The following is a 27,907-nucleotide window of genomic DNA, read 5'->3' as shown; positions in this document are numbered from 1 at the left end:
AGGGCGATATAATGATTATGTCGCTTTTCCTCCAAGTTCAAGACACTCCAAGTCCGGATATAAGGTGGCAAGGACATTTCGAGGCATCTCAATCAAACACAAAGTTACGAAGATCACCAAATTGAAGGATTTGCATTAAAATACCCTAATTCGCTCTTGTCCCTCAGGAAGGGACCAGAGCGAAATTCCTATAAGGGCCTAGATTTTGAAAGTTTATCAAGTATTGAGCAACCAAGAAGGATCAAGGGACTACGTTTTACCCAATGAAGGTAATGACAAGTTGAAGAAGGCAAGGACGAGCTCAAAACCTTGAAGTTCGCTCCTGTCCCTCTCCAAGGGACCAGAGCGATATTTACTATATTTGCCAATTCATGCAAAATTCATGCCAAGTCAAGGTTTTGCAAGGTCGCACAAGGTCTAAGGCGTCTTAACAAGATGATATACAAGGGTTTTAAACGTCAAATGAATACCAATTTGTACAAAGAAGCTATATCGCTCCTGTCCTTTGGACAAGGACCAAAGCGATTTTTATTAAAACCTTCATCTTCCTTCAAATGCATGTCAAAGCAAGGTTGAACAAGATCAAGGACGTTATTTGGAAGGCAATGAACGAAGAACAAAGATTGAAAGGTGGTGAATTTAGACCAAGACACAAGGATCGCTCCTGTCCCTCTCCAAGGGACCAGGGCGATATTTGTTAAGTCACTTGTTATCCATTGAAGATCACGTCAAGGCAAAGTTGCACAAGGTTTAAAAACATCATTTGGAAGGCGATACAAAGGAGGTGAACGTTAAGATGTTCCCAATTTAAGCTTGAAATGGGGAAAACACATGGATTGCTCCTGTCCCTCTCCAAGGGACCAGGGCGATGATCCTCCAAACATCAAAACGCCTTGTAGAAGTCAAGTGAAACAAGCATGGAATGAAGAAATAATGTTATTATTCGCCTTATGATGAAAATTGGAGATTAAAGATGCAAGATCTAAGTGAAAACATCTAGATCGCTCCTGTCCCTCTCCAAGGGACCAGGGCAATAATGGTCATAAAGGGCACTCGTTCACACAAGCAAATCAATCAAGCTCGAAGAACCCAACGAAAATGGCAAATTCAACGTGGAGATGAAGACTTTGAACGTCAAAAATGCAAGGATCAAGACAAAGTTAATGGATCGCTCCTGTCCCTCAGTCAGGGACCAGGGCGATGAGGTATGTATTGTTCATCTTCCAAATTTGGCGCTTAAACAAATATTTTTGAATCTATTTTAAATGCTAAAATTCGATAAATTAAAAGATTCAATTAATTAGCATTTAAATATTGCGTTTGATATTTATTAATTATTTTCTTGCCTTTGTAAAAATCGAATTTGACAATTTAAATAATAAAGGCATTTAATAATTAATTATTAATCAATTAAAAAATTAAATGAAGCGCTTGGTTTATGGAGGTCGGCCTTTTATTTTTATTTAAAAAATCGTTTTAATTGCCCTATTTTTACAAAGTTGGCCTAAGTGAATTGGTGATATGAGCGCTTATAAAGGGTGGTGAAGATTGTTATTTTCACATTACCATTTTATCCTTCAACTGCGATTTGAGGAAGACAAAAGGAAGAGTGCGAGTTGTGTTTTAAGGTGCGAATCCAATCAAAGGTGGTGCGAAACTACTATCCAAAGGAGAGGCGAATTTGCCAAGGACGTCAAGGGCATATCAAAGGTGGCGAAGTTGCTAACTTGAGGAAGAGATCACGTTGAAGACCATCTAACGTCAATTTTGCCTAGGCGAATTTTATTCATTTTGCATTCTAGTGCTAGCTCTCTAGTGAGGTATGGCGATATTGGTTTTATTGTTTTAATTTTGTACGTTGATCGTCATAGCTTAAAATTTTGAATTTTGAATTTTGAATTCCTAGCTCAATCGTTTTTTTTTAGGAAATGATAACTCTAAGACTTATCATGATGTTTCCTAAAATCTATTCTCTAATCTACGTTATTCATTGCAAAATCTAGTTTCTCATTATGAAATGTTGTGTAGGTATGGCGATTCCGAAGGCGGGAGCATCCACCAGTCGTTCAGCTCTCATGAAGGAAGATCAAAAGACCGAAGAAGTGGAGACCAAGATCGTGTCAAAGTGGAACAACATTGGAGATACTAACTTGGGCAACTTCAGCACGAAGAAGTTTCGAGATGTCCCTTACATTGGTAAGCCATCACCTGTCGCCCGAAGAATAATTGAAAGTGGCATCATTAAGGCGGTCGGCTTCCCTCCAGTAGTACAATGTCATGAATTGATGATCGAGTGTGCTCGTCATTATGATCCTCAATCCAGAACGATCGTGTCCAAGGAAGGAAACACTTTGGCTTATCTTTCAGAGGAAGCTATAAGTGAGGCTTTCCATCTTCCAGAGCACAGAGATATGGTCTACAAGAGCATAGAAGGAGCCAGGTCAATGTATGAAGATGATCCAGATGCTTGCCTAAGCATCATTAACAAGAACTGGTTACTCAAGAGTCGTCCTCGCCTGAGCAAGGTACCAAACACACCACACAGGATTGATTTCCAGGAAGAGTACAGAGATTTGATTACAATGCTCAACCGAGTTACAGGAGCCCCTCACGCCTTCTATTTTGAGAAGTGGATGTTCTACTTCATCCAGGTGATTGTTCAAGGGAAAGGTACCATACATTGGGCTAGAATGATTAGCCACTGCTTGGACGTACAGTTGAGGAGACTCAAAGCTACCAAGTCCTTCCACATGAGTTCATACGTCATCTATGCCTTGATCAGGAGCTTCGAGTATGCAGGACTACCTCACAGAGGAGTGATTGGAAGAGGACCCGGCGAGGTCAGAGTTTGTGATTCCTATGTCTACTTGCATCATTCGCCAAGAAGCAACTACAAGTTAGTTAATGATACCTTCACGATGAACATCACAAGGACGTTGCAAGGTGGGATTCACAACAGATTATCTCAGGATGCACAGGAATTGGTGAAGAGGTACGGTGCTTGGTTTATCCAATTTCTGAAGTTCACTTATATTAGAGTGCATGGATGTCCTTTACCTCCATACATGTTGCCGAGATATCCGACAGACAGAATTGTGTTACTTGAAGTAACAAGACAATTGGCAGCATATGCGAAGGCATTCAGACACAGACATGGGAATGGAGTTCCAGTACCTATCATATTGGGCAATTCAGTTGAGGTATGTCCTAATGCTTTAGCCATGGATGACGCAGAGAAGGAGTTAGCTTTGTATTCTTTTTCATTCTTTGCTTTGAGGGAAAGCTTTGATCCACATGGATATATAGAGGAGACAGTCGGTAGGAAGTTTAAGCATGAGTTTCAGATAGAAGATTTTATGATGAATCTCTTAGACGATCTTGAAGTGAAAAGGAAGATGCATTCTAGATTGCCTTTGGATTTCATCAAGAAATGCAAGATTTACAGAGTGGCCGACCAAGCACAGGACAGTGGCAGACATCTCCAGTCATCCTATGATCGAGAAAGCAAATCAGTAAGGTTAGATTGGAATGAGCCCGAGGTCGTGGATTTAGATGCTTTGATGGCTCCAATCTTGTCTTGTACTCGCAGATGGGTTGATGTGCAGCATCAGAAGTTGAGAGAGCAAGGCATAGCTATGACTTTCACTTTGGAAGGGAAACCAGCCGAAGGTGGAGCTAGTGTGAGCGAAGGTAATCCTAATCCCAGAACTGCAAATGAAGGCAACCTTCGAAGTGCAAGTGAAGGCGATCTCCATCCAAGAGGTTCGAAGAGGAAAGAAAGATCAGAAAAGAAGGAATCTTCCAAGAGGAAACAGGGAGTCAATCGTGATCGTTCATCCGGTACATCTTCTAAACCAGAAAAGAGGACACTTCAAGTAGAAGAATCCATGGAGTCGATGGTGCAGAATGATAGGCAGGAGGAAGGACAGGCATTGCAAGGGTCACCAGGTGGATCTCTCCAAGATTATGAGCTACATGAAGACAAGAATAATGACGAAGTAACATCTCCTCACAGAGAAGAAGAAATATTGCATAAGGAAATTCAAGTTCAAGAGACAAGATCGGCCATCCCAGATTGGTTGAAGGAAAGATTAACCAAGGTGATCGTGATAGAGGACGAAGATAATGCAATTGATTTAGAGAGCCTTGTTGGACGTTCTCACGAAGTAACAGAGAAGAGGAAGGCTACCAGGATGTCCAAGATGATTCGAGATGAGACTGGATCCAGAAAATTATAGATAGCTACACCGGCAGTAGACAAGTACGAAGGTGAGATCCTAGCAGAGGAATATGATGTAGAGACATTTGAGCTAGGTCCATCCACAGCTGAGCAGACACTAGATGATGCCACCGATTCATTTGAGGCATTGAAAGACAAGCTTAGAGAAGAAATGGAGAAGAATAGAAAGCTTGAGAGAGAGAGAGGTGCATGGAGGACATATTTCAGTCATCTCAATGAACCTTTGGGACGTCAGGATCCAGCGAGATCACCTGTACAGGCACTTCCCCTTCAATCAATTAATGAGGCAGAAAGATTCAGGAATATGGTCCACCGTACGAGTACTTGGATGGATAAATCTCATACAGTTGTCGTAGAGTTTATAACAAGGATGATGAAGATTATTCATCAAGCTATCCAGGTTCTTGAGATAATCCACAATTTGATGATAACAGTAGCCGCATTTGCCCATACCAAAGATGTTATCATTCCTGTCTTGAAAGTAATTAGACACACATCAAGGAGGGTCTTAGCACAAGAAAAGATCATGGATGGAGGACCTCACAGTTTGCTTCAGTGGTCAACCTTACTCCATATGAAGAGTGTTCTCTTCGAGGACATCAGTACTAAATGTAGCCAAGTTGAGGAGGTGATCAATCCTATCTAGGACAGAGTATTTGAGGTACTTCGTACCATTCTTGGCAGGAGGATCGAGGTTGAGACAGATGTGGATATGCAGGAATTAGAAGATAGAATCAAGGTCATCTTTTGCAAGGACGCTAATGTTACAGACGAGCAATATGATCAGATGTTTGCCACCATGCTCCTGATTGAAAGAGCAAAGGAACTTGAATCTTCATGGGACGCAGCTCTTCTAGATGCATTCGATCAAGTCATCCATTTGGAAGAAAGTATGAAGAATCTTCCCGAGATTCCAATTTCTGAGATCGAAGGAATCGTGTCAAGATTCATTACATATGCTAAAAAAGAGAATTGGAAAGGGAATAAGATTCTAGATGAGAGGTTGTTATAGATGACATGGCATCTTATTTGTCATTGGTTCATGTCTCTTAGGTTTTTGTGCCAAATTTAATATTTGGCTATGCATTTAATATTGTTCAGTAAAAAGGAGGCCATTTGTAACAAACCCTAATTAGGGTTTAGGTGTCATGATCTTGACCGTTGATCTACTTTCAATCTGGACCATTCATTGTAATTGAGGATGCTATTTATACCCTCATTTTCATTTCATTTGTAATAGAATAGTAATGTAATAGAGAATAGAGATAGTTAAGAGATTAGAGAGATTAGAGTTAGAAGCAATTTTACTTTTTGTAGCAAGATTGAGTTTTGAGGAAAGGAATTCAAGCAATTGTTGTACATGATGACTTTGAAATCAATGAAATATTGAAGTTATGGTGTTTTGTTGCAACTTTCTTGGTTATCTTCATGGTTGTTCAATTCATTTGAATCTTGCTCAATCAAAGTAGTGTGTTAATTTGAAGGACATAGTGTGAGACTTGATCTTTGGTAGGATTCGCTTTCCATACCACTAGCTTCTTGCTAATTGTAGGAACGCCTTGTGTGGTCGACTGGAGAATACCTGAATCATTTAAACTTCAATCATTATTGTATCTTGGATATGTACCTTCGTGGTAGTGTCTTTGATCTTTGATGCGTTGAAAATCATTTTGTTACCTTAGAAGATCGCATCAATTTCAATTGAGTTGTTATTTTATGGCAAAATTGAAGTTGGTAGAATCTTGCCAAGTCTTGTCCGCATGAAGTCATTCTTAGGGTTAGATTAGATTAGACTTCTTGCAAAACCCTATCCTTTTGTTATTTTTTGAAAAGCTTCTTAGTTTAGCAAAATTTCAGGCTTTCGGAGCGTAAGACCCCTTGAGGATACAGCAAATCACATCATACCACTGGTGCTTGTCCACACGTAGAGACCCTACTAACCAGAACATTGGAGTCATCCTAACTGATCCTTCATGCGAATCTTCAGCAGTTAGAGACTTTATTCAAGAGAGGATAAGATGCCCTTGGGTATTTTATTCTGTGTATGATCGTGTACAAAATACACGTCAACAGGTACCAAATCTTCAAAGGATTGCATTCAAAAATTGAGCCAACCATGCAATGCTTTGGGTTGTGAGGGTAAATGGACTATGTTTGAGCACATACATTCCACGGAACGCAATAAACTATCCATGCAGAGGTTGAATAATCTAGTCTATGTTCATAACAACATTTGTCTTTGCCACAAACAAATTTTGGGCAGTGGCTCAACCCCCATCGCGGTAGAGGAGGTCGAACCACAATCTCATTGAATCATTGAGGTTGATGATCCTATCTTTAGTGATGAGGACATCAATTGGGTTGACTAGGTGGAATCTGGATAGAGAGGCTAAGGTAGTTGCCGGTAGCCATGGCAGAGGAGGAGGATAGAGCACAAGTTGACACTTTGGATGTTGGTGTGGGCGACACTAACATAGAGGCAGATATCATGGCTGCAACATTATGTAGGACCTATCTTAGATGCCCATGCAAGAGGGATTCAAGCTCCTCTGAGCCATAGACTTCTAGATTTTGTTTTGATATCTGTTTGAAACTTTTGATGACATGAATTTCATATTCCATGAGTTTTGTATACACTTGACAATATTTATATATCTAAGTGTGTTATTTCCTTCAGCTAAAATTTGTGTTTATACTTATGTGATTGATGTATACTTGTGTATGTGATCAAATTATCATCTATTTGATGATGCTATTGTGTCATTAAGGTTTATTTATTAAAGGGTGCACGAAAGAAGTTTTCAATCCTTAAAAATACTTGAATTTCTTGGGTTTTTCAATTTCTTGAGTCTTTTCTAAGTTCTTGCCGAGTTTGAGTCCGCGTCAAAAATCAGCTTGCTGAGTCCAAGCCAAAGTCTAAGTCTTGTAACATTGGCCCAAATAGAGTGTAAAATTGTAAGGGAATACAATTTACTACAATGCAAGGTTAAACAAGATGAAAACACACAAAAGGGATGGGATTCAAGCAATCTTGTCATTGAGAAATTGAATCCCAACAAAAAACACATTAACATGTCATAAAGAAAAGTAATGCACCACCATCTAATACACACAAATATATGTTAATGGATGGAGACACACACAGATGTTGCATTAGTACCCAGCATACTTGAACATGAGATAACAGATTTTATAATATGCAAAAGTCTTAACATCCACTAAAGATAGTTCAAATAAATTTCTCAAGAATTGATATGGATAAGCCATAATTTACCAGTTGTATATGTGGCTTGTTCCCCCATATTCTGTGAAACAGAAAAAGGAAATGCATTACCAGTTTGCTCACATAGATTATTTCAAAAGCAAATTATCACTAGATGCTTCTTGTGCTATGTAGCTCTATAGGGTATTCTAAATTATTGCCTATGCTACAATATAAGTGTTTTGCTTTAAAAAAGGAAAAGACAAAAATACAAAACTGCTCATCATAATGAACATTCATTATTCATTCACAAAGTAAACATATAAGTAATTTTTCACATGACCATCAGAATTATTCAAAATGAATTTGCTCCATATCTCCAATTTAAACAATTTTTAGATCCAATACAGCATTCAAACAAATTGCTATTTCAATACCTCCTATTTATGTCCTTAATTGTAAGAAGATTTCATCTTTTATGAGCCGTATGCATTCATATTTTTGTTAAACCATTCTCATGTAAGTGTGCAGCTCTTTTCCAATATGACAAACCTCTTCTTTGTTCTTCAATAAAAGCCCGACCTATTTCCACAAACAGTGGATCAGTTGCATCAAGAAGCAAAGTGCAACACCATTTTGGATTGCTGTCAACTGTGAACCTGCCAAACAAAAATCATAATGAGCTATAACAATTTCAATAAAAAAATATGTGCATGTATAACAATTACTGACAGCTATGATTTAAAAGTGGTTCAAGTTATTTAAATTTCTTACCATTAATTGGTGTTTTCAATTTGTTCCTTTCAAGACAACACAAAATGCAAAAGCATGTAAGGATATACCTTTTCCCAAATTCAAAAGTGAATCTTCCTTGTTACAAACACTAAAACCCTAGAACTCTAAACCATAGTAGCAAAAAATAATTCTTGGGGAATAAATCAGCAACCAAATAAACAAAGATTTTTCAAAAAATCACAATTTAAGAAGAAATAACCAGGTTGGGTTTAGGACTTTCAGAATAATCAAAGATCATGTAGCCAGCAAAAATACAAAAAAACTAGGGTAAGGATTAGGGTTAGTGTTATCATTTTAATGACAGCCTTGGTCCATCAGTGAGAAGTTGAGAACCGATTAGAGATATGTTCCATGGACCAGTGCTGCCCTAGTTGATCAAGGACAAGGCCAATGGTCATGAAGTGTTAATTCTTGTCTATCAGGAGACAGGGTTCCAAGCCTTTTCCTTCCTTTGAACCCAGAATCTCGGGGTTCCAAGCCTTTTCCTTCCTTTGAGCCCGGAATCCCGGGGTTGTGTTGTGACCATTTCACACATCGCCCCATTAGAATGGGGACCCCCTCTTTTTGCTTTTGTTTTGCTTTCTCTCTGCTTGTTCTTCTCTTTGCTTTTAGGGTTTTGAGTGAGTGAGTTGTCGATCTGGGTTAGGGCTAATCCTTAAGGGTTCCTTTTTGGTATCATTCAAGCTGAGTCCAGTCAAATTTTGGAAAGTTGTTAAGTGTCATCTGAAGAATTATGATTGTTGAAATGAGGTAAACCTTTCAGGGGAGTCAAATAGGTCTCAGGTTAGGCATAGGTCTAATAGGGGTTTTTAGGGTAAGGTCCAGTTTGTCTCTAAGTCTGAGTTAGCTGAGCATGGTCAATGAGGAAAGTGAATCTGGTGGGCTAGGTTAGATAGGGAATGGAATAGATCAAGAGCCTGATAATGTCAAATCCGCTCCTGACCCTTGCTAAGGGCCCAGGGCAAAATTCCTTGTAGACTAGATTTCCTTTGCAATTTTGGCTAAGTGTTAACATATTTGAAGGAGAAATTGTGTATTCTTGCCCGGAGGGGTTTTCGATCAATTTTTAGAAAGTGAGATGATGCTTGAAACAGAGAATTCGCTCCTGACCCTTGCTGAGGGTCCAGGGCGAACTTCATCCTAAATACAATTTCTTGTTTTGAGAGGACTTGCTAACTTGTTCCTGGCCTTGAAAATGACCTGACTCTGCCTTGTGAAGTGGTTTGAGACTTAAATTTTGAGCAGTTTAGCCTAAAATGAGGAATTCACCACTGACCCTTGCTGAGGGCCCAGGGCGAAAATGATGTTTATAGCTTATTTGGTATTAATTTTGGCTAACTTGTTTTGTGCAGGGTCTCCCGAAAGGGGTGATTGGACATAACTTGATGCATTTGAAGATTTGAAAACGTGAGGAATGATGGATTTTGGGCACTAAAGACAAATTCGCTCCTGACCCTTGCTGAGGGTCCAGGGTGAAAAATCTTATGGGGGTCACTTCTAGCCTTGTTTGGTCGATTTGAGATGTCAAAGGCATGATGAATGATGAAATGAACATGATGAAGCCTCCAGACTTGTTTGAAGATGAAGAGATGAAGGAGTTTTGCCCAAGAAAGGTATCAAGATGGCGACTCCAAAGGCAGGAGCATCTACTAGTCGCCCAGCTCTCATCAAGGAAGATCAAAAGAATGACGAATTGGAGACCAGGATCGTGTCCAAATGGAGTAATATTGGAGACATCGACTTGGGAAACTTCAATGTGAAGAAGTTTCGAGAGGTCCCCTACATTGGCAAGCCATCACCTGTTGCAAAGAAGATAATTGAAAGTGGCATCATCAAGGCGGCAGGTTTCCCTCTAGCAGTCAAGTGTCATGAGCTGATGATCGAGTGTGCCCGCCACTATGACTCACAATCAAGGTCGATCGTATCCAAGGAAGGGAACACCTTAGCTTACCTTTCAGAGGAAGCTATAAGTGAAGCTCTTCATCTTCCAGAGCATAAAGATATGATTTACAAAAGCTTAGAAGGAGCCAGGTCAATGTATGAAGATGATCCCGACACTTGTCTGAATCTCATCAATAAGAATTGGTTGCTCAAAAGTCAGCCTCGCCTGAGCAAGATTCCCAATACTCCACATAGGGTCGACTTCTAGGAGGAATACAGAGATTTGATAACTTTGCTCAATCGAGTTACAGGGGCTCCTCAAGCCTTCTACTTCGAAAAGTGGATGTTTTTCTTCATTCAGGTGATAGTCCAAGGAAAAGGAATGCTTCATTGGGCCAAAATTATTAGTAATAGTCTGGATGTGCAGTTGAGAAGGCTAAGACCTACCAAATCATTCCACATGAGCTCATATGTTATATATGCCTTGATAAGGAGTTTCAAGTATGCAGGGCTACCTCACAGAGGAGTGATTGGAAGAGGACCCGGAGAAGTGAGAGTTTGTGACTCTTATGTTCATCTGCATCATCCGCCTAGAAGTGACTACAAGTTAGTCAATGATACCTTCACGATGAGCATCACTAGGATATTGCAAGGTGGGATTCATAATCGACTATCTCCGGATGCACAGGAACTTGTGAAGAAGTATGGTGCATGGTTCATCCAATTTCAAAAGTTTACATACATCAGAGTTCATGGGTGTCCTTCACCTCCCTACATGTTGCCGAGGTATCCGACAGACAGGATAGTGCTACTTGAGGTGACTAGACAGTTGGCAGCTTATGCGAAGGCATCCAGACACAAGCATGGAAATGGTATTCCCGTGCCCATCATATTGGGTAATTCAGTTGAGGTATGTCCTAATACTCAAGCCTCGGAAGATGCAAAGAAGGAATTCTCTTTCTATTCATTCACATCCTTTGCCTTGCGGGAGAATTTTGATCCTTACGGTTATATGGAGGAGACAGCCGATAAGAAGTACAAACATGAGTTTCAGGTGGAGGACTTTAGGATGAATCTCCCAAGTGATTTAGAGGTTAGAAGGAAGATGTATTCCAAGCTGCCCTTAGATTTCATTAGGAAATGCAAAGTTTATAGAGTAGCTGATCAAGCTCAGGATAATGGTAGACATCTCCAGTCGTCTTATGACAAAGAAGACAAAGCAGTGAAGATAGATTGGAATGAGACTGAAGTTTTAGACTTGAGAGCTTTGATGGCTCCTGTTTTATCATGTACTTGTAGATGGGTGGATGTACAGCATCAGAAATTGAGAGAGCAGAATGTGTCAATGACTTTTACTTTGGAGGCAAGACCAGAAGAAGGAGAAGCAAGCGTGAGTGAGAACACTTTCCATCCTAGAGGTGCAAAGAGGAAAGAAAGACCTGAGAAAAGGGAATCTTCCAAGAGGAAACAAGAGGCCAATCGTGATCACCCATCAAGCACATCTTCTCGACATGAAAAGAGGGCAAGCCAAGGGGAAGGTCAAGGGAGGATGGTACCTGAAGTTGATGAATCTATGGAATCTATGGTACAAAATGACAAGCCAAAAAAGGGACAGATGCCTCAACATTCATCAAGTCAATCTCCCCAAGTTGATGAGCTACATGAAGAGAAGAATGATGATGAAGCGACATCTCCTCTCCGAAAAGATGAACCACTGCCTAAAGAAATACAAGTGAGAGAAACAAGATCCGCCATCCCTGATTGGTTAAAAGAGACTAACAAGGGTGATTGTGGTTGAAGAGGAAGAAGATGTATTTGATTTAGAAAGCCTCATAGGAAATTCTCAAGAGGTAATGGAAAAGAAGAAGGCCACAAAGATGTCCAAAGTAATAAGGGATGAGACAGGATCCAGGAAATTGCAAATTGCTGAACCAGTGGTGGACAAGTATGAGGATGTGATTCCTGTAGATGAGTATGACTTAGAAACATTTGAGCTTGGTCCACTCAGTACCAAACAAGCGATGGAAGAGGCAACCGATTCATTTGAAGCACTTAAAGACAAACTTAAGGAAGAAATGGAAAAGAATAGGAAACTTGAGAGAGAGGTTGGTGCTTGGAGAGGCTATTTTAGTCATCTCAATCAGCCTTTGAGACGTCAGGATCTAGCAGTATCTTCTTTACAAGCACTTCCTCTTGAATCAGTTGGCGAGGCAGAAAGGGTCAAGAGCTTGGTTTAGCTTATGAGCTCTTGGATTGATAAATCCCACACGGTAGCCGTTGAATTTGCAACAAGAATGATGAAGACAATTCATCGAGCCATCCAGGTCCTTGAGATTGTCCATAATCTCATGATAACTATAGCCGCTTTCGCTCACACTAGAGATGTCATCATTCCTGTCCTGCAAGTAATAAGACAAACACCAAGACGGATCCTGGCACAAGAAAAGATAATGGATGGAGGAACTCATAACCTCCTACAGTGGTCAGCTCTGCTCCAGATGAAGGAGGTCCTTTTTGAAGACATCAACACCAAATGCAGTCAAGTTGAAGGTATCATCCATCCAATTCAAGATAAGGTGTTCGAGGTGTTGTGTACCATCCTTGGCAGGCGGATCAAGATTGAGACAGATGTGGACATCCAAGAATTGGAGGAGAGAGTCAAGGTCATCTTTTGCAAAGAGGAGAACGTCATCATAGATGAGCAACGAGATCTAATGTTCACTACCATGTTCCTGATTGATAAGATCAAAGAACTTGAGCCTGGATGGGAGACAGCTCTTCTCACTACTTTTGATCAGGTCATTCACTTGGAAGAACGAATGAAGAATCTTCCTGAGATTCCTATTGCTGAGATTGAAGGAATTGTGTCCAGATTCGTTGGATATGCTAAGGAGCATAGGAAAGGGAATAAAGTTCTAGAAGAAAAGTTGTTATAGGATGATGTGGCAACTTATTTCCTATTGGTCTATGTTTCCTCGATATTTGTGCCAATTAAATATTTGGCTATGCATTTAATAATGTTCATCTAAATGGGGACCTTTTTTGTAACAAACCCTAATTAGGGTTTAGGTGTCAAAATCTCAGCTGTTGATCTTCTTTCGATCTAGGCCATTCATTGTATTTGAGGATGCTATATATACCCTCACTCATTTTCATTTTGATAGTAGTTAGAAGTTAGAGAAGAGAACGAGCTTAGAGAAGAAAGTTATTGTGTAGAAAGATTGAGTAGTGAAGAAAGAATTTTGAACAATTGTTGTCTATTTGGCTTTGAGATCAATAAAATATTGAAGTTATGGTGTTTTATTGCAATACTTGTGGCTATCTTCATGATTGTTTATCTTCTTGAATCATTCTCAGTCGAAGTAGTATTTAAGTTTAAGTTTGAAAGACTAAGTGTTGTGCTTGATCTTTGGTGAGATTCATGTTCCAAACCACTAGCTTCTTACTGATTGTAAGGACGCCTTGTGTGGTCAACTGGAGATATTGAGATTGCTTAAACATTCAATCATTGTTGAAATATTGATATGTATCTTTATGATAGTATCTATATCCTTGATGATTTGAAAATCACTAAATCACCTTAGAAGATCACATCAATTCCAGTAGAGTTGTAATTCCTTGGCAATACTGAAATTGGCAGGATCTTACCAAGTCTAGCTTACATTGAGTCATTCTTAGGATTAGATTAGTATTCATCTCTTGAAACCCTTATCTTTTGATCTTTTTTTGAGAATCTGTTAGTATTAGGAAAATCCTGTTCTTGCAGTCAAAAGAGCGTGACACGGACAAGCTTCTCAGAAAGTGTGTAAGACCCCTTGAAGAAACAGCATTTACAACAACCACTGGTGCTTATCCACACGTAGAGATCCTACAATGAAGAACCTTGAAGTCACCCTGATTGATCCTTTTCGCGATATCTTCAGCATTCAGAGGCTTTAATCAAGAGAGGATAAGGTACCATTTAGGTATTTTATTCTGTGTTTGGTTGTGTACAAAATACACGTCAACAGGTTGCAAGCCTTTTCCTTCCTTTAAGCCCGGAATCCCAGAATCTCGGAGTTCCAAGCCTTTTCCTTCCTTTGAGCCCAGAATCCCGAGATCCCAAGGTTCCAAGCCTTTTCCTTCCTTTGAACCCAGAACCCCAGAACCTCGAAGTTCCCAACTTCGCAACTTCAAATGACTTGCGACACTTCCAAATGGCGTGATCAACACTCAGGGCTCTTAATGCTCCACCAACTCCTGCAACTTTGTAGAAACCCTTGTTGGTTCCAACTTAAGTTACCATCTTTTGACGCTTAGGAATTTTGTCAAACAGTTGTCATGCAACCTCTATGTACGCTGATCGGAATTTCAGTCTGATATAATTATGTTTGCAAATGATCTCTATAATGTCTAAGCTAGAAGAACTAAGCAAGAATAGCTTCTATTTAATCCTTCCTTTGCATATACATGACTTTCTAAAGTGAAATATACATCTACAGCCAGTACACATTTTTACAAACAGTTGGCATGCGAACCACTAACATTAAGAACATAGATATAAGATCATAAAGGGCTGCAACTCAATTCCCTTTAAATTATTTAATTCAATTGATGTCTAATATATCATACTACATCATACCCGGTGAACAAAGGTTTGAAAATGTGGGCTTGATGGTGAATTACAGAAGCTGGTAATGTACGAACAGCAGCAAATTATTGGTCTGCACCTTGGAAAGAATGTCTTTTGCTCCCTTAATGTTGCATTTCCCCTTCTCTTACCATCACAACCCTTGCAGATTTTTATTGAAATTTATTGAAGCCTCCATCTCCAAAATCGTGGCACCTAGGGATCTACACCCTCTGACAGCAGAAGTGGCTGTAGCTTGTACGGCTGCTTAGGTAATTAATGGCCAAGCATGGAAATGGACCCCTATCACATCAACCCTTTTGCCTGCAAATGCCACTTGTGATCAGCACCAAAAAACAAAAAATTCCTCACCAATATTTGAACAAATGGAACCCCTGTATGATGCTCCCTCTGAAAGCCAAATTCACTGGATATTTCACCAATTCAGATGGCTGCACACTGAAGATTTTCCCGTTCTCCAATGGCTGATGAAGACTGAAACCATTGGTCTTTGCTCTCCACAAAGTCATGAAAATAAGAAGCCAAACAATAATGAATTGAACTTCTTCTTGTTGAACATATATAATCCTCAAGAAGTTTGATTTTCCCCCATAAAGCACTTTAATAACATTAAATGTTATAATATTAAATTGGCATCATTAAATGCAATAATGACCTTGGGTTATGTGCACATAATTAATTAATATTTTGGCCCCCTTTTATGATGCCTAGACCCTCAACTTAAGTCACTTAAGTTATGATATAAAATTATATTATAACTTTATAACATAAGCTCATAACCTAATAAACATTAATATCTTCTTAATTACTCAACATTTTTGCATGTCGTCTGAACAAGGAGCTGACATGAGGAAACTGCATATGACCATACCCCCTTTACTAAAAATAGCAGGGGTCCATCTCTAACATCCCAAGCCTTACTAAAAATATTAAGTAGAGCAAAAGATGTTCGAATGATGCCAAACAAAGACCAAACTGAAGCACTCTGAACACTAGAGATGATACAAATCCTAGAGATGATACAAATCCTCAGGAGATCCTCTAACCATCCTCATTAGCCTATGAGGGTCAGGATGATAGGCTAATCCTCACTGAAGAACTGATGTCAACAAGAAGGGGACATCAAAAACTTGTCTACTTTCATCCGTGGAGCTACAAGGGCGAATTTATTGTTTTTGCAGGATTGCCATCAAGTGGAGACCAAGGCCATGCTTACTTATGGTTACTTGATGGCCTTCATGTGAAGACTACATGCTCTGACTTTGCAGTGTCAAGCAATCCACCTTATAGAAGTACTTTTCTTCTTTGGATTGCCTTGTCAAGTTATGGCCAGGTTGCTTGCATGTACACCATGTCAAGTTTGTGCACCTCCCTACCTTCCCCGACTGACATTCCTCTGTGCACACCGGTGTCAAGGCTTCCTCTCCTTGACCATTGGTCTCTCCTCTGCGACCAATTTGTTATATATAGGCTGTTAAGCCTCATTGTAAAGGGTTCTCTCCCTACTAGCTTGAGCTACTCTTTGCTCTTTCACTTCTCTTGAAGATTTGTATATTTTCTTGCATTTTTGCAACTGTAAATTTGGCCATTGGCTTAAGAAGCAAATGAAATTATCATTCTTGCCTTCCTTCAACTTATGTATGTTGTGTATGTTTTCTTACCTTCATTGTAAGGGTATGTTTTGTGGCTTTCTCTCACGTATATGTTGTGTTAACTTGTTTCTGGGTGTGACTTGTGGGAAACCTTCTCCCCTTTTGACATTTAGCAAATTCTAACCTCCATGCATGGAATTGGGGCCATTCATGCAATTGAAGTTTGTGCATCTCATGGGTATTTCGATTGGGTCTTTGTGTCAAATCTGGGTGGGGAGAGAAACATCTCTTATCTTGGTGCATCACCTCGTTTTCATTGTAGCATTTCTTTCTTCCCTTTTCCTCTGCAAGTTGTTAGGATAGGTTTAGAAGTAGAATTTGGAGTGTTGAGTTGGTTCAACACCTGCACCTGGATTGAGAAGGAAGTCGGCCTTCTCTGCAAATTCAACCCCTTTGCGCAAGGTCCCACACTTCATGGTTGTTTCCATATTTCGCGAGGTTGCTGAGTTGATAGCTAAGCAAGGGTGCAAACTTTTGTGACAACAGTTAGCACTCCCAAAAAATTCGGAAAAAAAAAATCATCAAATTAGTTAAAATCATGCTTTTACTGATTTGGGCCAAGTTTTAGAAATTGGGAACCATGACTTAACGCTAAATTACTAGTTTTTTTTTGTGTAAAAGCTCATGTGGCTGACCAATTCAATATTAATGTAACTATACTTTAAGAAACAAAAGCAACCTGTCTTTTCTGGTTCTATAATATGGGCATAGGGCTTATCAGCACTTCAACACAAGACAACAGATTTGACGTCCTTTATTATAAAAGAAAAAACACTCTTTCTAGCTAAATGCAAAGACCTAAAAGTGTGAGTACAACACAAAGAATGAATTAGAGTAAACACATGAACTTGTAGTAAAATACACTTGATTTTCTCTTTTGAAACTTTTGCCAAATAGACAACAACTCAACAGCACAAATAGAGTTTTTTCTTGCTGATAAAAAGTCTGATCAGAGTTTTCAACATCTATTCAAATTAATATTACAATGTTCTTGGGCGTATTGACATAGCCCAACATGGTTTATCAACATTTAATGAGTATGAAATTAAGTACCAAGTATAAAACACCAAAATACCTTTTATGTGCAGCCAAAAAGAACATTTCAGAACTGTTGCAAATGCATCTAAAAGAAGACAGTCAACAGAAGCTGATAAAATTGGCTTCCTATTGCTATATGCAAGTCTCCAAGGCAGCAAGAGGGCCAACTAGCTCTTCCAACACAATAAGGGCTTCCATAAATTGCTCAGATCAGTACAACAGACAATACCAACACAAAACAATCAACCTAAAAGGCAGAAATCAGACCAGTCTCCCTGCTGCAGCAAATTGGGTGCTGTTATTCAGGGGTGATTAAGCAAAAAAAAATTCATGACTTCATTCTCTGGCTCCAAAAACCGACCACCAGTTTGTTTTCTGTTCCACTGATCGTGGCACCTATTTTCAGAGGATATTATATCTCCAAAGTCACCCCAAAAACCTAGCACAATATTTTATGCAACCCTCCAACTTGGACAGTTGGCTGGAAGAGCGATTTCACCTGGATAAACACCCCTGCAAATTGCTTGCAATGTGATCGCCCAACTATTTGAAATCCATTAAATCAATAACCACAAAAGAAATTTCAACCATTTCAGTGGCTTTTTGACCTCTCTTGAAGGTGTACGACTCGGCCCAAAAGTCCTGCATATTGCTGGAATAAACACGAAAAAAATGATGCCATAAATCTCTACAAGAAATTTACCCAAGGAAGAATTCGATCTGCACTCAAAACACCGTGAATATTTTCATTTTTCTCTAAAACCCAGATCCAAAACTTCAAACAAACCACCACCAATGAAGCACTAGCATAGACTTTGAATGAATCTATCAACATATCAATCAGGGAAGATCATTCACCACTATGGATGATATCCTTCAAGAGTGTTTTCGTTCTTCGGAAGTTTATTGGAGAAAATCCAATAGCATCTCGTTATGACAAATCTTCAGCATGAGGCAAAAGAGCTCCAAAACTCCCTTACATACTAATTATCAAGAAAAATCATTTAAAATAATATAAAATTCCTCATTAATCCTAATGCCCCCCTTTGAGGAACGCCCTAGGTACCCATCCATAATGGACATAAAGTCACCTTTATTTTAAAAAAAAACACTTAGCTTTATATTTAATTAAAACCTTATAACTTAAAATATTTATTTAAAATAACCTACTTGACTTATGCAAAGCATCATCAAACCATCAGAAATTGAAAATGAGTGCACCAAGATGTAACTGATGACAAGGAAACATGGCAAAGGCCAAAATAGCGTCTTTCTAAAAATAGAAATAAATTCCAAGAAGTGTGGAGCACAAATTGGGTGCCCAAGAGTTGCTTTTGAAAGCGTAGTCGTGAATCTTACTAACAATAGAGCTCAATGCCACAAATAGAAATGCCAAAAGAATTGAGCTACATTAGCTCGAAGAACTATGGATTTACCTAACCAACCACATTAGCCTATGGGAGCTCGTGGAATAGGCTAATGGTCACTAAACTAACCAGGCTTAGAGAAGGGACATTATAGTCCACCCTCCCCAGAATTGCTTGTCCCCAAGCAATTGCAGATCTGGATGCTATAAAATCTACTCTCTCCCAAGTATCATTCTTAACTAGGAATTTCTTCCACTTCACTAAGTACTCTTTGATAGTCCTCCACCTTAGAGAATGCTCCCTATAATCAAAAATAGCATCTAGAATAAGAAGAAGTTTCCCTTCCTCGTCCAATGGTGGCAACTCAGAAGAGAGAACTATATTATGCCCCAACACCTTCTTAAGGTGTGAAATATGAAAAACATTGTGCACCTTGATACTCGTCAGCAGCTCTAAGTCATAAGCCATGTAATGTCCCCATTATAGGGTTCAAAGGATATTATAGCTCCAAACTCACCCCAAAACGTTGGCACAATTTTCAATACAACCCAACAACTTCGACGATTGGCTATAAGGAGTGATTTCACGTAGAAAATCAATACTCAAATAAAAGCCTTGAAAGTTTCTTGCAAAGTGATCTCCCAACACTTTAGAATCCATTAAATACATACCCATAAAATTTTGTCAACCCTTTTAGCCTTAGAAAAAAGTGGGTTTTTGACCCCTCTAGATGTTGTATGATCCTATAAGTCCTACAAATCATAGGAATAAACACACAAAATAATAACATAAAACCCTACACGAAATTCACCAAGGAAGACTTCAATCTCCACTCAAAACACCATGAAGATTTTCATTTTTCTTTGAAACCCAAACCCAAAAGGTCAAACAAACCACCACCAATAAAGCATCAACATAGACTCCGAATGAACCTATCAACAAATCAACCAGGAAGGATCTTTCACCACTATGGATGATATCCTTCAAGAGGGTTTTTGTACTTGAAAAGTTTCTTGGAGAAAATCAAACAGCATCTTCTAATCAAAAATCTTCAACATGACACAAAAGAGCTCCAAAATTCCCTTATATACCAATTACCAAAAAAAAAACATTTACAATAATATAAAATGCCTCACTAATCCCAACACCCACCTTTGAGCAAATAAATTAATTTTTTTCAAAACAAATCACTTATGTCACGCTAGGTGCCCATTCTTAATTGACATAAAGTCACCTTTATTTTAAAATAAACACTTAGCTTAATATTTAATTAAAACCTTGTAACTTAAGTGCTTATTTAAAATAACTCCCTTGACTTACAAAATGCATCACCAAGCCATCAGAATCGAAAGTGAGTGCACCAAGATGTAACTAATGACAAGGAAACATGGTAGAGGCCAAAATGATGACTTTATATAAATAGCAATGGACTCCAAGAAGTGTGAAGCACAAACCGGGTGACCAAAAATGCTTCTAAAAGCATCACCACAAATCTCACTGACAATAGATCTCAATCATATATAGAAATGCCAAACAAATTGAGTTAGCAACAGCTCTAAGAACTGTGGAGTTCCCTAACCAACCAAATTAGCCTACAGGAACCTGAGGAATAGGCTAACGGTCACCAAACTGATCAGGTTTAGAGAGAGAACATACAGAACCAACCATTGAGATTTTTATACAAAGCCACAAAATCCAATTAAATAACCAGTACAATACAAACATTGTAATGAATACTAAACTACATTCAATTCACAATATTACAAAATCACATAAGTGAAATTTAACAACAATTCTATAGAAAGTAGACATAAATTACTATTAGTTTGCAATCTAATTATGTAAAAACCAAAGTTGGATGGACATGGATGTAGATATAGATACCGATACATATACGACCATTTTTAAAGACCCCTAATATGGTATGGCTAGATAAAACATTCATGAAAAAAACACACATATATTTAACACAATTTTCTACGTTATTAGAGGAGATTTCCATTACTTTACAAGCAATATAGACACATATATGCTACATAAATAATTATAAGTTGATTTAACAATTTACAATACACAAAAACATATCCAAACCAAGACCTATAATTCCAATAAACAATAATGTCATTTTAATCTAAATTAAAATAAAATAAAGTAAAATTTAAATTTAAATAAAAAAAAACAAGATATTTAAATATATGAAAAATTAAAAATTCAAATATAAAGTACTAAATAAACAATAATAATCTAAACTTCGTCCAAGGGGTTGAGCTTAACTGGTTAAAACACTGGGTTCTCACTGTGGAGACCCGAGTTCAATTCCCAATAGGGACATCTAAAATGGAACTCTAAGTTGTGACTCTTGGCCTTCCATAAAAAATGGGGAAGGTCTAGGGTCAATCTAATCAAACATAATAATAATAATAATAATAATAATTCAAAATGTCCAAGGGGTTGAGCTTAACTGGTTAAAACACTAGGTTCTCACTGTGGAGACCCAAGTTCAATTCCCAATAGGGACATCTAAAATGAATTCTAAGCGGTGACTCTTGGCCTTCCATAAAAATGGGGAAGGTCTAGGGTCAATCTAATCAAACATAATAATAATAATAATTCAAAATATTGCGGCTTCGGCCTATTACCTACCAAAAAAATAATAATAATAATAATAATAATTCAAAATATTGCGGCTTCGGCATATTACCTACCAAAAAATAATAATAATAATAATAATCTAAAATTCAAAAATAAAAATTCACTATTACATTTAGTTTTTAAAAAAAATTAAAAACCATAATAAAACAAGTAAATAAAAATTAATATAATATTAATAATTTAGTAAAATTAAACAATTATGTATATATATATATATTGAGAACAAATATAAAATTATGCAAAAATTAAAATGACAAAAAAATAGTATAGTTGTAATGAAAGAAGTCCCAAAAAACTGGGTCATTGAAATAGAAAAAAAAATACAATAAAATAGCATGAAGCCATGAACGAAGATTTTTTTAAATTGAGTTTGTTAGTAAGGTTCACATCACACTTTTTAAAAATCAAATCACATAGCATTTGACATGGCTGGAAAGTTAGTGTTTTTGGAGCATGCGTGGGTATAGTGGCTGATGCATATCCGAGTTGTATTGTATTTGTATCCATACTGGATATGGTGGTACACGTGCTTGGGGAGGGGTGTGGGTGTATCCGTTTACTCTACATAAAACACTTACCTATAATTGACAATGCTTTCTATGATCTAGTAAAGCAACTTATTCAAGATAAATAAAAAGAAAACTACTACAAGTTTTTCAATTAAAAAAAATATGCTTGCAATCGAAACAAGACCTAAATACAATGTTGTCTGAAATAGATCATCTGGAACAAGGAAATAATCAAATGCTGTGAGCTAAATATAGCACAACCCAAGAGAAACCTTCTAGGAGGCCATGTAAGAAAAGCTATCCTTAGATAAAAGTAACAGCTAGAATAGCCAGACTGAAATGTCAATCAGCTCCTCTAAGTGACTCTAATGTGCTCAGATTCACTCCATCATTCTAAAAATGATAGATCCTCGAAAGAAAGTTGAAACCTTAACAAACACCATTAACAAATTACCAACCAATCTTGTGATGAGCACACAAGTATCTTGTGTTAGAACTATAATGCTGAGGTGCCCATTAAATTAGTTTAATTAAAATGGCAACCTTGGTAAAATTAATTAAATAGAGCTCAATATTAACCCAAGTTGCGGAAATGATCAAAATGCATCAGAATCAAAAGCTTACTACAGAGAAGTGATACAGACAATGACTAATCATAATTGGACCTGATTGGGTGACTTTCTATAAATAGACACTCTCTCCAAGAATCTTGGTGATCACACCAAAAGCTGGAAATAACCTCAAAAAGTGCCCTCTAAATCCTGTAGGCCATCTAAACTTGCTGGTAATATTAAACAGCTACTCTAATATAGCTGACACACACCTAGAAAGACAAAGCCAACTACAAAGCAAGAGAACCCAAAAATGGGGACATTCTAGGGGAGCATCCAGCAACTCTGAGTTTATCCTGTTCTACTCCTGTTTTCATATTTATCTTCACAGCCCAATTGTTTCTCATACACACTAAAAGTAAGATGAGTGTTAATTTTACAAAATTGGTGGCAGCTAGAGTTCACATAACCCTAAACAAAATAGATATGTGTATTTGAAAAGTAATGGAGATAGTGGAGTACCCAACACACTTAACTTAGATTTGGTTGGATTTACAAAAAAGGTTCTAAAGAGCATTCTCGTTAGAGAAATCAATTCAAAGGCGGGATTCTCATTACATATGGTAAGAGAATTTCTCAAAGTAATAGAATTCTTACTAGCTCTGTGACACATTGTGATACGAAATATTCTAGTGATTATTACACAAATATCAATACGGACAATTTTGATATTATATGTGCAAGCTTATAGCGCAACTTGACTTGGAAAGGGACAGGTCACAATTTCCAACCCTTGACTTCAGATTATTAATTCCTATTATTTGAGTAGACTATGTAGTTATGTCTATATGAGGCTTGAACCATATTTCAAAAGGAATCACGTAGTTGATTTATAAACTACCACTAGTGCCATGTATCCATTCCTCCACAAAAAATGTATTATCAAGGTTTGATAACAATTTCCAAGATAAGTTGATGTAAAAAGAAATGGAACAACAGCAGATTAATATTCCAGATTGAAGAGAATACAGCTTTATGGTTTTCATTGATTGTAAAGGAAATTAAAATCATGTAGTATAGTTTACAAATTTGCAATAGAAGAAATCTTGAATGTTAACTATTGTTGTGGTCCTAGATATAGTTCCAAATATTTATGATGATTATCTACACTCTTGTCAAAAATTAAGATTATTCTCTGTAAAATAATAGATAACTTTCAATGATGCCCAAATGAAACATAGAGTATTTGGTCTTTTTGTTTCAACAATCCACATATACAATGAACAATCACATCTTTAAAAGCTTCATTGCAGTGCTTATAAAGGTCTGAAATTTTGTTAATTACAATCTGCCACAGAAGGAAGAGAAGTTACCAGTTGCCCAGTCTAGATATTTTTGCTGAAGGAAATGCAAATTGTAGTGCCAAAGGAACATTTCCAGAAAATGCAGGTAAAACTTCAAAAACCAACAAAGAAACACAGGTCAGATGGTACATATTTCTCTATTAAGGTCACAATCCTAGTATTAGCATAAAGCAGATCAAGTTTCAATGACCATAATGAAATTGGCTTTAGAAGACTATTAATAATTCTTGAAAAAATTTGAAACAGTTAAATTGAATCCCAAAGTAACATGAATATTTGAACTTAACTATCAAACCTTCATTTTACCAGCTATATATTAGCAAGACAAACTGAAACAATCAGCAGAACAGGGTGTTGCATACATGTACACATAATAGTATGATGCATAGAAGCATTAATCGTCAAAAAATCGCAATTATACCTGATTAATCGGGAGTCGGCACTGACAGCGATCAAAACCCCCAAAAAATTGCAAAAAAAAAACCGTCAACAATTTTCAACGTTTTTTTCCAGGTTTAATCGGGAAAAAATCGTGAAAAAACGCGATTAATCGCGCAAACCCTAAAAGTGCAAATTAACCCACGAAAATGTTAATGAAACGCAGGAAAAATAGCATAGATCATGTTGCGCAACGCCATATATGCATAAATCGCATCGTGAGGGGGCTGTGAACGCATCCAATTCGGCGGCATCCAATTCGGCAAGGCAGCAGCAGTAGTCTCACAACTCAGCACAGCGGCAGCCTCAGAGGTTGGTCTTCATTCATTTTTCGTGTCTGTCTTTTCAGCGGGTAGAATTTTATGACTAAGGATTCATAGAAGGTTGTCTATCATTTTCAAATGCATTTATTGGCTAAACTTCTAACTTTTAAATATCCTGCAATAATCATTCTGTTTGCTGATCTTCAATTCTTTAAGTCCTAAAATGTTTTGTTGTCTTATACTGGACTTCATTCATTTGAAATGTGTTAACAATGAATAATCATTCTGCTCGACTGTTTTTAATCATACTGTCAATACTATATATATATATATATATATATATATATATATTAGCATGTATGATTAAATAACAATCCATACTTTGTGTCAATAACAGTATGATTAAATATATTGACAATATTCCAATGAATAATCATTCTGTTCGACTGTTATTTAATCATACTGTCAATAATATTATTAATTTTGTAGACAATAACAGTATGATTAAATAGTCCAAGGGGTTGAGCTTAACTGGTTAAAACACTGGGTTCTCACTATGGAGACCCAATTTCAATTCCCGATAGGGACATCTAAAGTGGAATTCTAAGCTATGACTCTTGGCCTTCCATAGGATGGGAAGGTCTTGGGTCAATCTAATCAAACATAATAATAATAATAATTCAAAATATTGCGGCTACGGCCTATTACCTATCAAAAAAAAAACAGCATGATTAAATATATTGACAGTATTCCAGTTATCAACAACAATCATACTTTGTGTCAATCATACTGTTATTTATTATATATAGGTTATGGTTGGAATACATGTAGCCTTTGTGAGCTTTGTAGATACCTTAAGATTGTGTTTATGCGGCCTTTATGGGTTTTGTAGAGTTCATCGGATTCCATTTGTCCTCCAGTCTTCCTCAATGATTTAGTGATAGCTATCTCAAGAATGCATAAATGGTAGCTCTCAAAAAAATGTTAGTGGCAGATTAGCATCATTGCAACATATTTCCCTAGTGTGCTTCAAAAAGGAACCATGATCTATAATTGACTTGAATATTCTAATGTGCAATTCTTCAACATGGATTTAAATTTACTTGTGTTTATCTACTGCGTCCACTCAACTTCCTCTCTCCATGAAGATTTAGGGCCTCTTTTATGCCTGGCCTTGCCCTTCTAAGAAAACAATTTGAAGCTTTTTACACCTTTTCACAGGCAGTTTTTGAAATTGTATTCACTATTCATTGTGTTTTTCACTTGTAAGGGAAACACTAATTTCTACATGGGCAAAATCAGGAACTATTGAGGATGGCTTGCCAATTGACCTCGATAAGATATATCCAAAGTGTGAGTTGATTGCTGCTGATGATGCTGATAATGATGATGATGTTGTTGATGATGATTATGTTGTTGCTGATCGTCCGCTTGAGACTGAAGATTTTGATATCATGAAGCAAGCCAGCTTTGGTCCTCAATGGGTTGAACGAATTAGGACAAGCTATCACCCGGGATCTTCATCATCAGGGCCTCCTGCCCTCTAGCATGTCATTGCCTACATTTGATATTTTGGGATTTTGTAATTAGTTTACAAGTTGACTTTGTTCAAAGTCACAAACTATATAGTAATTGACATTTTGACATCTATCACCATGTAGATATTATTTATGCTGCAGAATATTTTGTGCAACGTAATCAATGATATGAATATAAACAATGAAAATCTATTTCCTGCAATTCATGTGTTCAAGTGTCTATTTTATTTGCCTACAATATCTCTATGCTATGGAAATGCCCTAAAATATAAAAAAAAGTAGCTTTTGATTGTTTTTCTACAATTTTTTACGTTTTTTTGTCAATCCGATTTTTTCCCGATTTTTTGAAAAAATCTTATAATTTTGTTTTGTCGATTAATTCCCCAAACAATTATTGCTTCCCTGGTATGATGTATATTGAGCTTAGCGAGCCTCCAGCATGTGCCATGCCCAGCCCTTAGCTGGTTAGGGAGAAATACTTATGTAATGGTTTTACCTTAGTCCAGTGCTATAATGACAATGAAATATCCCCTGCTTATACTGGACTAAAATTGCAAGGAATATTGACAAACAACTGGGGGACAACCTGCTGTTCTAATTTTCTGTGCGTGTTATACAGTCTGGGCAGCTAGTATAACTTGTGTGTTATGCTGAAAACATGCTCATATGACACAAGGAATATCATCGAACAATTATCCTACAACCCTTAGACCTGCTGTTATTAAAAATCTGATTGCTTTCTAATGGTTGCTTGTGGTTTGTCCCATGGATGTGAACATATAATTGCAAAGACTTCAATGGAAATGTGAATTTGCTAGACCACATGAAGAAAATACATATCTAGAGCAAGTACAAATCAACATTACAGCTAATGACATTTTGTCAAACATATGGCAGGCATCATCTAAATTTATAACAGCACATATATATAGTTTAGAACAGGCTCCTTTATTAGAGGCAAACACCAATACAATCAATAAGCTTAAAGCTTGGTAAAGGATGCACAGACTCCTTACTTCAGACAATGATATATGACTGTCAATAATAGTTATAATAGTAACTTTATTTGCAAAACCATCAACTTCAAGTAGTAAAGAGAACATGTTTGTAGTTCGCTTAATTCTGATAAGAAGAAGCAAGTAATATCACGAATAATGAAGCCCCCAAACTGTCAATTCGAACTTAATCCAGAATCGCCCCTGCTGCAGCAAGATGGTCTGATAATAATTGATGATTAGCTGCTAGCCTTCAATTTCTTCTCCAAAATTGGACGCCTTCAACCACCAAGTGTGGCGCTACCCTTCTTAAGGAGATTCGATGCTAATCTGGAATGCTATAAGCAGAAATCGTGGGGAACTTGACAGTCTGATTCAAATCGTTGATGATCTGAAATGGATGCAGTATCTCAGTATCTCACTTATTTCTCCCTTCAATCACTACCAAAATGAATCGCCTTGAAGTAGTGTTGTGACCTTTTCACACATCACCCCATTGCTAACGAGGACCCCCTCTTTGCCAGATTTCTGCGTTGTTAGGTTAGGGTTTTGGCTGCTTAGTGGGCAATTTTGTGTTTCCCGTGCCCGAGTCTCGGAGTTTTGATCATGCCTAGTGTCGTCTAGGGTTTTTTAAGTTACAGGATCAAGTTGTAAAACGTTGGTATTTTAATGACCCTAAGTTTTGTCTAAGTGTAGACCTATTGAACGTTAACGTGTTTTTAAACACGCGCATCAGTGATTTTAAAGTGCCAAGATATTCACAGACCTTTTAGAGTTGTTTTCTCGCTCCTA

General features: G+C 37.5%; 1 protein-coding gene across 2 annotated transcripts in view; it reads right to left on the bottom strand.

The window, feature by feature from the left end:
- The window catches only part of LOC131041410 (alpha-N-acetylglucosaminidase), a 286,676-nt gene that overhangs the window by 181,923 nt on the left and 76,846 nt on the right, over nucleotides 1-27,907 (bottom strand). For both annotated transcript variants that reach the window (XR_009105026.2, XM_057974485.2), the window contains exons 7-9: nucleotides 23,891-23,972; nucleotides 7,995-8,101; nucleotides 7,515-7,545 (exon numbers count right to left, since the gene is read on the bottom strand). Coding sequence is in view for 1 of the 2 variants with exons in the window: in XM_057974485.2 (XP_057830468.2) it covers nucleotides 7,515-7,545; nucleotides 7,995-8,101; nucleotides 23,891-23,972 (220 nt within the window). In the remaining variant the exon portion in view is untranslated. The remainder of the gene's footprint in view (nucleotides 1-7,514; nucleotides 7,546-7,994; nucleotides 8,102-23,890; nucleotides 23,973-27,907) is intronic.

The sequence above is a fragment of the Cryptomeria japonica genome, chromosome 7 (genome assembly GCF_030272615.1).
Source record: "Cryptomeria japonica chromosome 7, Sugi_1.0, whole genome shotgun sequence".
Lineage (NCBI taxonomy): Eukaryota > Viridiplantae > Streptophyta > Pinopsida > Cupressales > Cupressaceae > Cryptomeria > Cryptomeria japonica.
This window is presented reverse-complemented; position numbering and strand designations above follow the sequence as displayed.